This window comes from Scyliorhinus torazame, chromosome 28 (genome assembly GCF_047496885.1).
Source record: "Scyliorhinus torazame isolate Kashiwa2021f chromosome 28, sScyTor2.1, whole genome shotgun sequence".
Taxonomy (NCBI): Eukaryota; Metazoa; Chordata; class Chondrichthyes; order Carcharhiniformes; family Scyliorhinidae; genus Scyliorhinus; species Scyliorhinus torazame.
The window spans coordinates 10,740,599-10,757,056 of record NC_092734.1 but is presented as its reverse complement, the minus strand read 5'-3'; the positions used below and the strand labels follow the sequence as shown (position 1 = coordinate 10,757,056).

Sequence of the window (16,458 nt, the reverse complement as noted above, 5' to 3'; positions counted from 1 at the left end):
TTGGAAAGAGCACCCTACCCAAGGTCAACACCTCCACCCTATCCCCATAACCCAGTAACCTAATCTAACCTTTTTTGGACACTAAGGACAATTTAGCATGGCCAATCCACCTAACCTGCACATCTTTGGACTGTGGGAGGAAACCGGAGCACCCGGAGCAGACACGGGGTCTTTGGACTGTGGGAGGAAAACGGAGCACCCGGAGCAGACACGGAGTCTTTGGACTGTGGGAGGAAACCGGAGCACCCGGAGCAGACACGGAGTCTTTGGACTGTGGGAGGAAACCGGAGCACCCGGAGCAGACACGGAGTCTTTGGACTGTGGGAGGAAACCGGAGCACTCGGAGCAGACACGGGGAGAACGTGCAGACTCTGCACAGACAGTGACCCAAACCGGGAATCGAACATGGGCCCTGAAGCTGTGAAGCAATTGTGCGAACCACTGTGCTACCGTGCCCCCCCCCCCCCCCCCGCAACCCAAAGATGTGCAGGTTAGGCGGATTGGCCACACTAAATTGCCCCTTAATTGGAAAAAATGAATTGGGTACTATAAACATTTTTTTTTTTTAATAAACCTGGATAACTTGGAATGAAACAAAATACTTCATCACTGTCATAGATTCTGCCATCCTGCAAATTCATTGGCAAAATTCACATGACAACAGCAGGCCGATATTTGTTGCTGCTGGATGCGATTATGCTAATTTGTATCCTTGGAAATAATCATACTCAGTTCCAGCATAAAGCGTGTATTTTTTTTAAAAAATCAGATAGTTTGCTCATTTATAATCTCCCTCTCCTTTGCATAATATTGTTCCCTCACTGTCCCAGAGATGCCAGGCATCCTAGACTACATAATGCAGAATGCCCAGCACTACAGAGCGTTGCACCGTCACATGGGAAAAGTGCAGGAATACAAGGAAAGATTGAGAATGGAACTGGCTGGTGACAGCAGGAACAAGGGACTAGAGTTCAAACTAGGCAAAAGGAAAATTAAAGGCCTCCTACCTCAAGATATCATTCACACATAAAATAATCGGCACTTGGGATGGATCCTGATAGGGAAGTAGATGGGAGGACCAATCATTTAATGAGAATAAAACGAGGGGCTGAAATGTGGGGGAGTGTAGATTCTTTCTGGATAGATGTTTTACAATGGCCTTGACTGCTCTTCCTTATCAGATTAATGTTGGTGACAATTTACGCGAAGGTTACTTGTCATTAAAAACTAATGGCCACCATCAAGAGCTGAGTCACCTACTTTTTCTTAGAAGTACTTTTATCAAGTTTTTAACATTTTATACAGAGGAAAACACCCCACCCCCAACAAAATAAATGCAAAGAAAACAAAGTGCCGGTCGTTTTATGTGTGAATAATATCTTGAGGCATGAGGCCCTTAATTTTCCTTTTTTTTTAATAAACATTTTATTGAGGTATTTTTGGTACGATAGCAACAACAAAATAAACAATGTACGTGAAACTATAAACATCGTGCAAAAGCCGTCTCCCTCCCTTACAGGTCCCACCTTTATTAACCCCCTACTCTAAGCTAAACTAACCCCTCCCTTTTGCCGACGATTAATTTTCCGCAAAGAAGTCGACGAACGGTTGCCACCTCTGGGTGAACCCTAACAGTGACCCTCTCAAGGCGAACTTGATTTTCTCCAAAGCTGGCCATGTCCGATAGCCAGGTCTCCGACTTCGGGGGCTTTGAGTCCCTCCAAGCTAAAAGTATCCATCTCCGGGCCATCAGGGAAGCAAAGGGCAGAACGTCTGCCTCTTTCTCCCCCTGGATTCCCGGGTCTTCCGACACCCCGAAAATCACCACCTCTGGACTCGGTGCCACCCTTGTTTTTAACACCGTGGACATGACATCTGCAAACCCCTGCCAAAATCCCCTAAGCTTCGGACATGTCCAGAACATGTGGACATGGTTCGCTGGTCCTCCCGCACATTCTGCGCACCAGTCTTCCACCCCAAAGAATTTGCTCATCCGGGCCACTGTCATGTGAGCCCGATGAACGACCTTAAATTGTATCAGGCTGAGCCTGGCACATGTTGCGGATATGTTGATTCTACTCAACGCGTCCGCCCAAAGGCCATCCTCTATCTCTCCTCCCACTTACGCTTCAGCTCCTCGGTCTGCGTCTCCTCTGACCCCATAAGTTCCTTGTAAATGTCTGAGACGCTCCCTTCTCCTACCCACCCTCTGGAAACTACCCTGTTCTGAATCCCCCTTAGCGGTAGGAGCGGGAAGGTTGACACCTGTTTACGTAGGAAGTCCAGCACCTGCAGGTACCTGAATTTGTTTCCCGTCGCCAACCCAAACTTCTGCTCCAGCGCCCTCATACTCGGAATGCTCCCCTCTTTAAGCATATCCCCCATCCTCTCAATCTCCGCCATATCCGGAACCTCCCATCCATACTTCCCGGGGCAAACCAGTGATTATTACAGATTGGGGACCAGACCGATGCTCCCTCTGCTCCCACATGTCTCCTCCATTGCCCCCAGACCCTCAGGGCCGCCACCACCATGGGGCTGGTGGGGTACCGTGCCAGCGGGAACGGCAGAGGCACAGTTACCAACGCCCCCAGACTGGTGCCCTTGCATGAAGCCACCTCCATACACTCTCATGCCGACCCCTCCCCCACCACCCACTTCCTGATCGTGGCTATATTCGCCGCCCAGTAATAGTTACTAAAATTTGGCAGCGCCAGCCCGCCCTCTCCCCGGCTCCGCTCAAGCATTACCTTCTTTACTCGTGGGGTCTTGCCCGCCCAGACAAAGCCAGTGATCACTTTGTTGACCCGTTTAAAAAAGGACCGTGTTTGAAACACGAACAGGAATCTTGGGAGGACCGTCATCTTCACCGTCTGCACCATCCCAGCTAGTGACAACGGAAGCGCGTCCCATCTCCGAAAATCGTCCTTCATTTGGTCTACTAGCTGGGCCAGATTTAATTTATGCAGCCGGTCCCATTCCCGCGCCAATTGAGTGCCTAGATACCTAAAGCTTCCCCCTACTAATCTAAACAGCAGCTCCCCCAATCGCCTCTCCTATCCCCTCGCCTGGACCGCAAACTTTTACCCATATTTAGCTTATACCCCGAAAACCGGCCAAATTCCCCTAGAATCCTCATGATATCTTCCATCCCCTCTATTGGGCCCGATACATATAGAAGCAGGTCGTCTGCATAGAGCGAGACTCTGTGCTCACCCCCCCCCCCCCCCCCCCCCCATTGTGATCACTACCTCCACCTCCCTACCTTCCGGGGGCATCATGATCACGTTTAACAACCTTCTTACATTGGCCACCAACTGCCTTCCCTTAACAAACCCCGTCTGGTCCTCCCCAATAATGTCCGGAACGCAATCCTCAATCCTGGAGGACAAAATTTTGGCCAGCAGTTTGGCGTCCACATTCAACAGGGATATCGGCCTGTAGGACAGCTCCGCGTTCTTGTCCCGCTTCAGAATCAGCGAAATCGTGGCCTGTGACATCGTTGGGGGCAGCACCCCTCTTTCCCTTGCCTCATTGAACATCCTCATCAACACCGGCCCCAATATCCCAGAGAACCTTTTATAAAACTCCACTGGGTACCCGTCCGGCCCCGGGGTTTACCGGCCTGCATGGCCTTCAGACCCTCCACTATCTCTTCCAACCCGATCGGGGCCCCCAGCCCTTCTACCAGCTCCCCGTCCACCTTTGGGAAATTCAGCCCCTCCAAGAAGTGCCTCATCCCCTCCGGCCCCGTAGGGGGTTCCGACCTATACAGCCTACTGTAGAAATCCCTAAACACCTTATTCATCCCTGCTGAATCTCCAACCAGGTTCCCATCTCCGTCATTTACTTTCCCTATCTCCCTGGCTGCCTCCCTCTTTCTAAGCTGCTGTGCAAGCTTTCTGCTGGCCTCCTCTCCATGCTCATAGATCGCCTCCCTCGCCTTTCTCAGCTGCTCCACCGCCCTCCCTGTGGTTAACGAGCTGAAATCCGCCTGTAGCCTCTGCCGTTCCCTTAAAAGCCCTGCCTCTGGGGTCTCCTCATACCTCCTATCGGGGGTCAATAACTGTGTTGAAGTCCCTCCCCATGACCAACCTGTGCGAGTCCAGGTCCGGTATCTTCCCCAGCATCCTCTTTATAAACTCTGCATCATCCCAACTTGGTGCATACACATTTACTAATACCACCTGCACCCCCTCCAGTTTCCCACTGACCATAATGTACCGACCTCCCACATCCGAGACTATTCTACCCGCCTCAAACACCACCCGCTTATTGATCAGGATCGCGACCCCCCTAGTCTTTGAATCCAGTCCCGAGTGAAAGACCTGACTTAACTTTCCTTTAGTTAGTTTGAACTCAAGTCCCTCGGTGCTGCTCTCCCCAGCCAGTTCCATTCTCAATCTTTCCTTGTTTTCCTCCCGTACCCCAACCTACCCCCCCCCCCCCCTCCCCTCCCACCGCCCACAGACCCTACTCGGCCCCGAGGAGATTAAAAAAAAAAAACTGGTATCCAATTCATTTTTGTCCAATTAAGGGGCAATTTAGCGTGGCCAATCCACCTACCCTGCACATCTTTGAGTTGGGGTGAAACCCACGCAAACACGGGGAGAGTGTGCAAACTCCACACAGGCAGTGACCCAGAGCAGGGATCGGACCAGGGACCTCGGCGCCGTGAGGCAGCAGTGCTGGGCCCGAGGGGATCAGGCTCCAAATTGCCGACATGGTGCTGAAGAAAGACCCTTACAACCTCCTCAACTCTGCGCAAGACCAAAACAAGGGAACACAATTGGCCGGGCCCCGCTCGCACCGCTCACACTTACCCTCCACTCCCGCAAACGATCGGCTCATCCTCGACCTGGATGAGGTGTCCCTATGCATCACCTTTAACTCTATTAACCCTAGTCTGACATGCAAGGTGGTGGCATTTACCCTGCGCATCACTTCATACCACCCCCCCCCCCCCCCCTTCAATATTCAATACCATTCCCAACTCCTCCTCCCACTTGGCCTTATTCAACAAGATCACGGCTCATCCAATTGCGGCCCTAACTCCACTTTCTTGCCTGCCCCCCCCCCGTCCCCATAAATCGCTGACTCTCTTGTCGATCATAAACCTGTCTAACTCAGTCTTGAACGGACTGAATGACCCAGCCTCCATGCTCTCTGAGGGAGAGAATTGAAAAAAACAAATTATTCCCTCAGAGATGAAATTCCTCCTCAGCTCCATCTGAAATGGGAGATCCCTTATCTTTAAACTGCGCCCCCTAGTTCTCAATGAGAAGATACATTGCCTTGGCCCCTGTCAGAATCTTGGGCGCAATTCTCCCATCGGGAGATTAAGTCCCGATGCCGGAGTGAAAACCGGAGTGTTCCACTTCGGCGTCGGAGCCTGCTCCCAGCCCCCTATTCGCCTGCCCCCGGGGGGCTATGAGCGGCGTTGTGTCATTTACGCGCACCGGGCCTTGGCGCCATGTAAAAGCGGCGCTGCGTAAATGACGTCACCCGCGCATGCGCGGTTGCCGTCCTCCCCGAGGCCGCCCCGCAAGAAGATGTCGGATGGATCTTGTGGGGCGGCAAAGGAAATGAGGTCCTCCTTCAGCGAGGCCGGCCCGCCGATCGGTGGGCAGCGATCGCGGGCCAGTCCCCTTTTGAGGCCCCCCCGCCCCCGGTGCAGGAACCCCCCTCCCCCACAGGCCGCCCCCCCAGCGTTCCCGCGCTGTTCCCGCCGTCAGCGACCAGGTGTGGACGGCGCCGGCGGGGACCCATCGTGTTGGGCAGGCCGTCAGCCCATTCAGGCCAAAGAATCGCCGCTCGCCTGTTACAGCCGTGATTCTCGCTGCGCTGGTGTGGGGGGGGGGGGGGTGGAAGAATCGCGTGCGGGCGTCGGGGCGGCGTGGCGGGACACGCGCAGTGCCCCAGCGATTCTCCCACCCAGCGTGGGGGGAGGAGAATCCCGCCCCTTATGTTTCAATCACCTCATAGAATGAGAGAGCAGACACGGTGGGCTGAATGGCTTACTTCTGCTCGTACGCCTTATGGTCTTACTACCCTTCGTTCTTCTAAACTTCAATGAGTATAGGCCCAACCTTTCCTCACAAAACAACCCCTTCAGGCCAGGAATCAGCTAAGTGAACCTTCCCTGAACTATTTCCGGTGCGAGTATATTCTCCTTTAAGCAAGGGGACCAAGACCATATACAGCGTGGCCTCACCATCGCCCCGTGCTGGTGCAGGGAAACTTCCCAACTTTTATACTCCATCCCTCTTGCAATAAAAGCCAATTTTCAACAGTGACTCGGAATCTCTGACCAGAGAGCAGGCCGGGCCCCAGATAACCTCTGACAGAGCAACATTCCCTCACCGCACTGAAGCATCTGCACGGACTAAGTGCTCGAATCCCAGGAGTGGGTCTTGTCCCCACATGCTCTGACTCCAAAATTACGAGAGTGCAACCTCGTGATTGGCATGGCACCCAAGGACGGTGATCTTCATTTTTTTCTGACCAGCGAATGTTGCTGTGTGCAGGGGGGTATGAATAGGATGTGCATCCATTAGATCCATTAAACCTCAGCTGGGAAATATGTTCCCAATAACTCCTCCGTTTAACTAGGATTTAATGATTATTTAATGAACTCATTAAAGTTTAAGGACTCCTGTTTCTCACTGCCTTTTAGCAGTTCTTGCATTCAGACGTTTAGTGACAGTGGTGGTTCCAGTTGCAACAGTCCAACGCAGCTCCACTAAACAGCAGAAGCTAATTTACCAGCGATACCACTGGCTGAAGTTGTGACTCACCTTCCTCGGGATGTTTAAGGACAGCAATTTGCCTTTGTATAGCGTGTTTAACACAGCAGAAGCCCCCCCCACTACCCCCCAAAGTGCGTCCCAGAGCATTGCCGGACCAAAAGAATTGGCGCTGCCCTGACGGAGGAGCTATCGGAACAGGTGACTGTTGTCAACCAACAAGGTTCTGTGTAGCGTCTTAAAGAAGGAGAGCGAGGCAGTGGCACAGTGGGTTAGCCCTTGCTGCCTCACACCGCTGAGGTCCCAGGTTCGATCCCGGCTTGGAGTCACTGTCCGTGTGGAGTTTGCACATTCTCCCCGTGTCTCCGTGGGTTTCGCCCCCACAACCCAAAGATGTGCAGGGTAGGTGGATTGGTCACGCTAAATTGCCCCTTAATTGGAAAAAAAAATGAATTGGGTACTCTAAATTTTTTTTTTAAATGAGAGCGAGAGGGGTGGCGCAGTGGTTAGGTCTCAGGTCCCAGGTCTCAGGTTCGATCCCAGCCCCAGGTCACTGCCCATGTGGAGTTTGCACATTCTCCCCGTGCCTGCGTGAGTCTCATCCCCACAGCCCAAAAAGATGTGCAGGGCAGGTGGATTGGCCACGCTAAATTGCCCCTTAATTGGGAAAAAAATAATTGGGTAATTTAAATTTAAAAAAAAGATTAAAGTCTTACATTTTGGGCTCTAGATGAAGGAATGTTCTGGAGTGAGCCTTAAGTGGGAATGTCCGGCACCCATTCCAGAGAGAACTCACAATATCTGAAGTCGAAGATTTAGTCAGCAGTTGGCTGGTCGGCAAGTTTACCGGCAAGGGGCTGGTTTAGCACACTGGGCTAAATAGCTGGCTTTTAAAGCAGACCAAGGCAGGCCAGCAGCACGGTTTGATTCCTGTACCAGGTGCCGGAATGTGGCGACGAGGCGCTTTTCACAGTAACTTCATTTGAAGCCTACTTGTGACAATAAGCGATTTTCATTTTTCATTTCATCAACAACCCCGAGATTGCCCCCCGACCAAACAAAAATCGCAAATGAGGAGGAACTTGGTCCTTTGGCGCCTCAGAATGATCTTGTGATGACTGAGTCACAACCCAGTCAGCACAGCTAAGGAAGATGTCGCAAGTACTTGTTGGCAAGAAAAAACGCAGAGAGGAGCGAGTTTCTCTTTACTGCGATGTATGTTGTCTGAAAGGGCGGCGGAAGGGCAGCACGGTGGCGCAGTGGGTTAGCCCTGCTGCCTCACGGCACCGAGGCCCCAGGTTCGATCCCAGCTCTGGGTCACTGTCCGTGTGGAGTTTGCACATTCTCCCCGTGTCTGCGTGGGTTTCACCCCCACAACCCAAAAATGTGCAGGCTAGGTGGATTGGCCACGCTAAATTGCCCCTTAATTGGAAAAAATTAATTGGGTACTCTAAATTTATTTTTTTTAAAAAGAAAGTGCGGTGGAAGCTGATTTGTCCGCAGCTTTCAAAAGAAAATTGGATAAATGTTCAAAAAGGGGGTTAAAGTGTCCGCGGCTATGAGGGAAAGAAGAATGGTGGTGGACACGGGGTGGGGGGGGAGGGGAATGGAACAAATTGGATAGCTCTTTCAAAGAGCCAGTATGGGCACCATGGCCCGAATGTCCTCCTTCCGGAAGATTCTGTGATGGCTGTTGCCGCACATTTTTGGAAAGCTGTACACTGCACTGCAGGCTGAGTCTGAACATTGCAGCCAAGGCAACAGTCAACATTCTGCTGCACTGTGTCAATGCTAACATTTTACTGGGCTCCCAGTGAACTGCAAAGCTGTTTCCAACTGGAACTGATGACCGAGCAGGTCTGTGAGTCGGTGGATCTCAAAGAGCAGGCTCGCCATGTGCTGCACTGCCTCACCGAGAATTATCAGATAAAGCAGCGACGGCAGACACATCAACCCAAGAGCAACTTCAGTTCTTTTGCAGGTTCGTGCATTTTTTCAGATTTTCTTTGTGACGTTTTAAGCTTCTCCTTTGCCTCAAATCTTCCATTGTAGTGCCCAGGCGTTTCAGTGACGGCACTTGCAAAGGGCCCATTGGCATGGCGACAGGCTGGCTTCAGTTAGCCATGTTTAGCATGCGCCTCACACCCCTCAAGGATATCACCAACTGCTACTTCCATTTGTAGGTCACTGCACTGCAATTCCGCGCTGTGAGGGGTCCCACAGGGACTATTATCATGAGGGGTTTGTTGGGGTTGGTCTGAGGAGCATCCAACAGTCCTCATCGGAAAATCCTTCGCTCCTGGAAAACTGCCGCCAGCAAGGTTCCCAACGTGGGTTCCTGCTACAGCACTGAGGGCAGGAGTCTCCAATCCCCATCCCGTCCATTAAAGCTGCATCAGATTTACAGCATGGAAACATACCGTTCGGCCCAAAGGGCCCCTGTTGGCGCTTGCACTTCACAAGAGCCTTCCATCATACCGCTTCACCTCACCACTTCAACATATCCTTCTATTCTTTTCTCAACTGCTTATCAAACTTCCCTTACTGGCATCTGTTCTACTTACCTCAACACTTCCATGCCAGAGTGAGGTCTACTTTCTAACCATTCTCTGGATAAAGATGTTTCTCCTGAATTTCTTATTGGATCTATCTTATGCTGTGGAGTACAAGCCCTGATAATCCTGGTTATATTGGTCCATTTGGGAGTTATCACAGAATCACACAGCACAGAAGAGGCCCTTCGGCCCATTGAGTCTGCACCGACACGTGAAACTCACCTGACCTAATCCCGTTTGCCAGCATTTGGCCCATAGCCTTAAATGTTATGATGTGCCAAGAGCTCATTCAGGTACTTTTTAAAGGATGTGAGGCAACCCGCCTCTCCCACCCTCCCAGACAGCGCGTTCCAGACCCGCCTCTACCACCCTCCCAGACAGCGCGTTCCAGACCCGCCTCTCCCACCCTCCCAGACAGCGCGTTCCAGACCCGCCTCTACCACCCTCCCAGGCAGCGCGTTCCAAACCGTCAGCACCCTCTGGGTAAAAACGTTTTTCTCAAATCTCCCCTGAGCCCCCTGCCCCTCATCTTGAACTTCTGTCTCCGTGTGACTGACTCTTCAACTAAGGGGAAGAGCTGTTCCCTATCCACCCTGTCCCATGTTCCTTCCCAGGCAACATCCTGGTGAATCTCCTCTGCACCCCCTCCAGTGCAATCACATCCTTCCTATAATGTGGCGACCAGAATTGCACACAGTGCTCCAGCTGTGGCCTCGCCAAAGTTCTATACAACTCCAACATGACCTCCCTGCTTTTGTAATCTATGTCCTGATTGATAACGGCAAGTGTCCCATATGCCTAGCCTTCTGCCTTCAGAGATCTGTGGACAAACACAGCAAGGTCCCTTTGTTCCTCAGGACTTCTCAGTGTCAGGCAGTTCATTGAATACTTTCTTGTCATATTACTTCCTGCTGCCACTCTTCTCCCCATTTGACCAATCTAGTATCTTCCTGTAAGCATCAGGAAGCAACTTTTATGCTGGAGTCCATTTACTCCGCTGATGGGCCCTCGCCCCTCAGTGGAGAAGTTTGTCTTCAATGAGGCTCATGAGGAGGCTAATTGGTCCACCCCCATATACTGGTTATAACATCAGTAATTAAGGATTAACTTTCTAGGGCACTGCTGCAAGTAACACCCTGAAGAAATGTCATATGCGCAATATAAATTATGTTTTCTTTAAAAAAAATGAGTTGAACAGTTTGGTTTTCATCATTCAATGGATGAATGGAGAGCCTATCCATTCTCTGATTGGCTGTGAGTTGTGTGCATGGATGTGTTGGTGGACCAATCTGGGGTGTGGGGACAGGGCAATTGGTGGGAGGAGGTCATGTGATGGTAGCTTCAGGCATAATGTCCAGCCAGAGTTGGGAACCAGATAGAACCAGGCCCTTATTCTTGCACAGTTATACACGGCTCGCACACATCCTCTGCAGGTGCTGACTCATGCCTGGGAGGGTGTTCCATGTCTGTCCACTCAGTTTGGCAATGTTCTAAAAATGCTTCGTACAAAACACAACTGAAATCTCCAGTGTGATCGTACAGTGTTCAAAGGATGACTTCCATATGATACCGTCTCAGGAATGGCAGAATTAAACCTCCTCCCTTCTCCCGACGCTGCCTGTCCAATCTGCAGTGCCAGCCCTCACCTCAACCCATCGACCGCTGAAACCCTCCCTTGTGACTTAATCATCTACAAACTCAAATGCACCAATGCTCAGTAATCTTCTGTAAGCTTGAAATCAAAACTCTGCTATCCGTCTCCTAAGTGACACCAATCCACACTCGCCCATCAAACCACCCGCTATTCCCTACATTTCAACCTGTGTTCATTGACATACAATGACTCCTGTTCTGGCAACACCTCAATTTTAACATTTTCAACCTTGTGTTCAAAAACACCCACGGCCTCGCTCCTCCCTATCTCTGTGATTGCATAGGAGCAGGAGTAGGCCATTCAGCCCCTCTGCTGTTCTGCGTTTGACCATATCATGGTTGATCGTCTACCTCAGCATCATTTTCCTGCACTGTCCACATATCCCCTGATATCTGGAGTAACTAGAAATCTATCCTTCTCTATCTTGATGTTAAAACCTGGACTCTAGCCATGAATGGAATGAATGAGAGGAAATCATTTTACAGAGATAGAAAAGGTTATATGTGGGGCAGAAAAATGTAAATTCCGATAGTGTTCCATTTGAAATAAAGGCAGTGGGACAAGGACAATGGGTGGAACCTGATAAATATAAAGAATTGCATAGTTCTGAGGTCCTAGAATAAAATGAGTTTGAATTGGAGGGGGATCTCGTTTAAGTGCGGCGGATGATGTGCTCGCATTTTATTGGTGCCCCGAACCAACGAGGTACCGACAGGTAAAGGGGCTACAAACCTAGAGATTGGCTGGTTCTCCATTCTCCCGCTTGTAAATAACTGTTGTGCGATTTTCCCCGCAGCCCTGGATCCCACCAAGGACCCTTGTCAAAAGGTGAAATGCAGTCGACACAAAGTGTGCGTCTCCCAGGGCCAGCTGAGGGCTATGTGCATCAGCCACAAGAAACTACAGCACAGGTTAGACCATCGCGGAGTGCAGCATGCCCTCACGTACCAACACACCCGCCTGCTGCAAGAAGCACTTGTATATAGACATGTTCTCACTCACACGCATGCTCTCTCAGACTGTGTACATGAGGATGCACACACTCAGGATAATAGGAGACACAGGCACCTAAATCATAATGTGTATACCTCCCTCCTCCCCCACCACCATTTTATAAGGACACGTGTGCAGATATTGGGAGATGCGTGGAGCAGAAAGGGGAGCCTGCTTGGAGTTTGTAGCCTGTAGGATTTTCCAACCTTGAAAATGGCCAAAAATGACCAGGAGAAAGAAAGGAGATCTTCACCCTCTTGGACTAGGCCCCAATGACAAAAAAAGCCTTCAAACCCCACTGCACCGTACCAATTGGTGGGATCTTATAGAAACATAAAAAATGATGAAGGGAATAGATAGGATAGATGCGGGCAGATTGTTTCCACTGGCAGGTAAAAGCAGAACGAGGGGGCATAGCCTCAAAATAAGGGGAATAAATTTAGGACTGAGTTTAGGAGGAACTTCTTCACCCAAAGGGTTGTGAATCTATGGAATTCCCTGACCAGTGAAGCAGTTGAGGCTCCTTCATTTAATAAAAATAAATTTAGAGTACCCAATTCATTTCTTTCCAATTAAGGGGCAATTTAGCGTGGCCAATCCACCGAGCTTGCACATCTTTTGGGTTGTGACGGCGAAACCCACACAGACATGGGGAGAATGTGCAAACTCCACACGGACAGTGACCCAGAGCCGGGATCGAACCTGGGACCTCGGTTCTGTGAGACTGCAGTGCTAACCCACTGCGCCACCGTGCTGCCCCTTGAGGCTCCTTCATTAAATGTTTTCAAGGTAAAGATAGGTAGTTTTTTGAGGAATAAAGGGTTATGGTGTTCGGGCTGGAAAGTGGAGCTGAGTCCACAAAAGATCAGCCACGATCTCATTGAATGGCGGAGCAGGCTCGAAGGGCCAGATGGCCTACTCCTGCTCCTAGACCTTATGTTCTTATGTTCTAATCGTCATGTAACCATCATCCGCTTGCACCCGACTAGATTCAAACCCAACTCCCAGTGTCAGAAGGATTATTCCACTGCCCTGGTTCACAGGGCAGTCCGCTTGGTTTGGCCAAGCTGGTGTCGTCCCCCCCATAGACTGAAGGAGATCTTTGCCCATTTGAATCTGCGTTGAATTCAATGCCAGTGCTGGTGATATATTCTGAGTTAACCTTGGCATCAGGACACGAGGATACTGTGAGCAGCAATATCCTAATTGATTAAATTGATGAAAGGTTTGTCACTTGAGTGGTGAAGCTGCTCCTTCAGCCCCGCAGACTTTGTGTGAAAATGATCTCTGATAATGAAAGCCAATCCTTTTTAAAGCCAGACTGTTATCGATTGTTTTACATTATTAATGCACTGAGCGTCTCCTCTGGGACGCTAATTGTCCTCGAGTATAGCCAATGCCTTGTTACGGTTGGAAATCTGGGCAACCTTGGGGATTTTCTTCCTTGTGGCCGGGTTAAGGCAAAACGTATTTGTTTTCGTTGTCAGGGCGTTGCGCTGTGCTTGTGATCATGTTCACAGAGGGGCCGTTTGAGTCAACCTTGGTTAGCACCCTTGAAGCGGAGCTGGGTCGATTCTGTGCTGAGAAAGGGGACTGAGGGTTATCGAGAAAATAATGTTGGACTTCCTGATTTCTTTTTCAGTAAGACAGAGGGAGATACTTGGGTTTCTTAAAAGTGGATGGGCCATGCCACTGGGAGCATCAATTTTTTAATTGACGCACTGTTCACAAAGGTTTTTAAGGAGTATCTTTTGATTTGAATTTGATTTGATTTGATTTATTGTCACATGTACCAAAGTACAGTGAAAGTATTTTTCTGAGGCCGAGGGAACGTACACAGTACGTACATAGTAGACAAAAAGAATAATCGACAGAGAACATTGACAAATGGTGCATGACGGTGATTGGTTACAGTGCGGAACAAGGGGCCAAACAAAGCAAATACATGAGCAAAGCAGCACAGGGAGTCGTGAATAGTGTTCTTACAGGGAACAGATCAGTCCGAGGGGGAGTCGTTGAGGAGTCTAGTAGCTGTGGGGAAGAAGCTGTTCCTATGTCTGGATGTGCGGGTCTTCAGACTTCTGTACCTTCTGCCTGATGGAAGGGTCTGGCAGAAGGCAATGCCTGGGTGGGAAGGGTCTCTGATAATGCTGTCTGCCTTCCTGAGGCAGCGGGAGGTGTAGACAGAATCAATGAGAGGGTGGCAAGCTTGTGTGATGCGTTGGGATAAGTTCATCACAGTCTGCAGTTTCTTGCGATCTTGGACCGAGCAGGTTGTGATGCAGCCGGATAGGATGCTCTCTATCGCACATCTGTAGAAGTTTGTGAGAGTCGATGCAGACATGCCGAATTTCTTAAGGGAGGAACGAGTGGTGGAAAAGTTTAGGGAGGGATTCCAGAGCCCAAAGGCCCTGGCATGGCCACCAAGAGTGGGACTATAAATCTGGCATCATCAGGGTCAGAATCAGAGGACCGCTGCTATCTCTGAGGATAGTGGGGCTGGAGGAGATTACAGAGAGGGTTGAAGCCATAGTGGGATTTGCAAACAAGGGTCAGAATTTTAAAATCCAGATCTGGCCTGACGGGGAGCCAGTGTGGGCCAATGAGCACTGTTGGGGATAGGGGAATGAGACTTGTCACGAGCTGGGCAGCGGAGGTTTACAGAGGTTAGGGTGTGAGAGACCAGGCAGGAGGGCACTGGAATAGTCAGGTCTGGAGGCAACCAATGCATGGATTCAGGTTTCAGCAGTCGATAAGCTGAGACAGTAGCGAAACTGGACAAAGTTACAAAGATGGATATAAGGTGAGACTAAGTGCTGTAGGATTATGAATGTTAATCCACAGACTTGATCTTTCTTGGCAGCCTCGTCTCTCTTTATTTGGGTCCACTTGGCCCAGTGGTATTTGCGAGAAATTTAACGAGGACTCTGCATGTGGTATTGAAAACGTTTGATTGGGCTACCCGGGAGCGGGGAGGGGCGAGGAAGTGAGGGAAGAGTTGTCAGGGAGCAGAGTGTTAGAGTGGGGTTGGGGGGGGGGGGGTAGCGAGAGGGGCAACCGATGTGTTTTGCCACAATCGTTTTGCAGTCTCCGATGAGGGCAGTGCTGGGACTTCAGAGCTCAGGCCGTCTGACCGCGGCAGCAAGAAATCGCGCCTGGACATGTCATGGGGGCTTCGAGCCAATCCCAAACCTGTCCTGCCAGATCCTCTGCTTCCCATTGCTGCATCAAGAGGAGAAGGGGGGTGAGCGCAAAGCCCAAGTTTGGGGAATCCAGCCTAAGCAGTCAATTTCTCATTATATTACGGTACCAGAAACAGACCAGGGAATCTTCGCAAGAAAGACCGCAGGAAAGACACATGTGACCCAGGTGCTGCACAGGGAATGCCAGTACTTTTGCTACTGGCTGCCACACCACGAATCACCACATTGGTTCAAAATTACATTAAACCTATTTAAATTTTTGGTTAGACTCCACCTGGTGTATGGTGCACGGTTGTGATCTCTAGGTTTGAAAAGGATCTGGAAGTTCCTGAGAAGATACGCCAAGGCTCCTTAGGCAGAACCTTGCAAACCCACGATCCCTACCATCTAGAAGGACAAGGGCAGCAGACACAGGGGAGCACCACTACTTGCAAGTTCCCCTCCAAGCCACTCACCATCCTGACTTGCAAATACATCAGCCATTTTTTCACTGTCATTGGGTCAAAATCCTGGATCACCCTCCCTAACAGCACTGTGGGTGTACCTACACCACACGGACTGCAGCGGTTCTAGAAGGCGGCTCACCACCCCCTTCTCAAGGGCAATTAGGGATGGGCAATAAATGCGGGCCCAGCCAACGATGCCCACATCCCGTAAAGGAATAAAAATCAAAGATTAACAAGAATGACACCAGAGGTGGGAGACCCGGGCTTGTTTTCTCTCTCAAAGAGAAGACTTGAGGGGTGACCTGATTGAGGGTCTGAAAGTTATGAAGAGATTTGATAGCGTAGGCATAGAAAAGAGGTTTTTGTTTTGTCGGAGTTTTCAAAACTAGGCCCCATAAACAAAATAACAGAAATCCAAAAAGGAATTCAGGAAAAGCATTTGTGTCAGACTTAGAATGTGCATGTAAGAAGGATATGTTGGTGTGGGGGAGATGGAGTGGGAAAAGATTGCTGTGGGCCACGAACACTAACATCGACTGTTTGGGTTGAATATGTGTGTTACACTTACGATCTGGTGATTAATTCTGAAGTGACTCCAACTGCATAAGTTTGAACAGCTGTAACCTCTGGAAGGATTCTGCACATGTTCAGCACTCTATCCCTGTACTTTGGCACCACCTCTGGTAAAGACTTCTGATAAAACATCTTTAAATCAAGCCAAACGTGTAAATGAGCAGTATTTAAATTAACTGGGTTGTCTTATCCAGGCAGCCTGAATTTCTAAAGAGGAGATGCAGCAATGTAAAGTCATTACTGATCAATCAATAGTTGCTCTAGATAGGAGCATAGAATTGGTAGACA

At 50.0% G+C, this 16,458-nt stretch overlaps 1 protein-coding gene across 2 annotated transcripts in view; it reads left to right on the top strand.

The window, feature by feature from the left end:
* spock2 (SPARC (osteonectin), cwcv and kazal like domains proteoglycan 2) overlaps nucleotides 1-16,458 on the top strand; it is a 78,846-nt gene that overhangs the window by 39,371 nt on the left and 23,017 nt on the right. For both annotated transcript variants that reach the window (XM_072491454.1, XM_072491455.1), the window contains exon 3: nucleotides 11,752-11,866. In XM_072491454.1, the coding sequence (XP_072347555.1) occupies nucleotides 11,752-11,866 (115 nt within the window). The remainder of the gene's footprint in view (nucleotides 1-11,751; nucleotides 11,867-16,458) is intronic.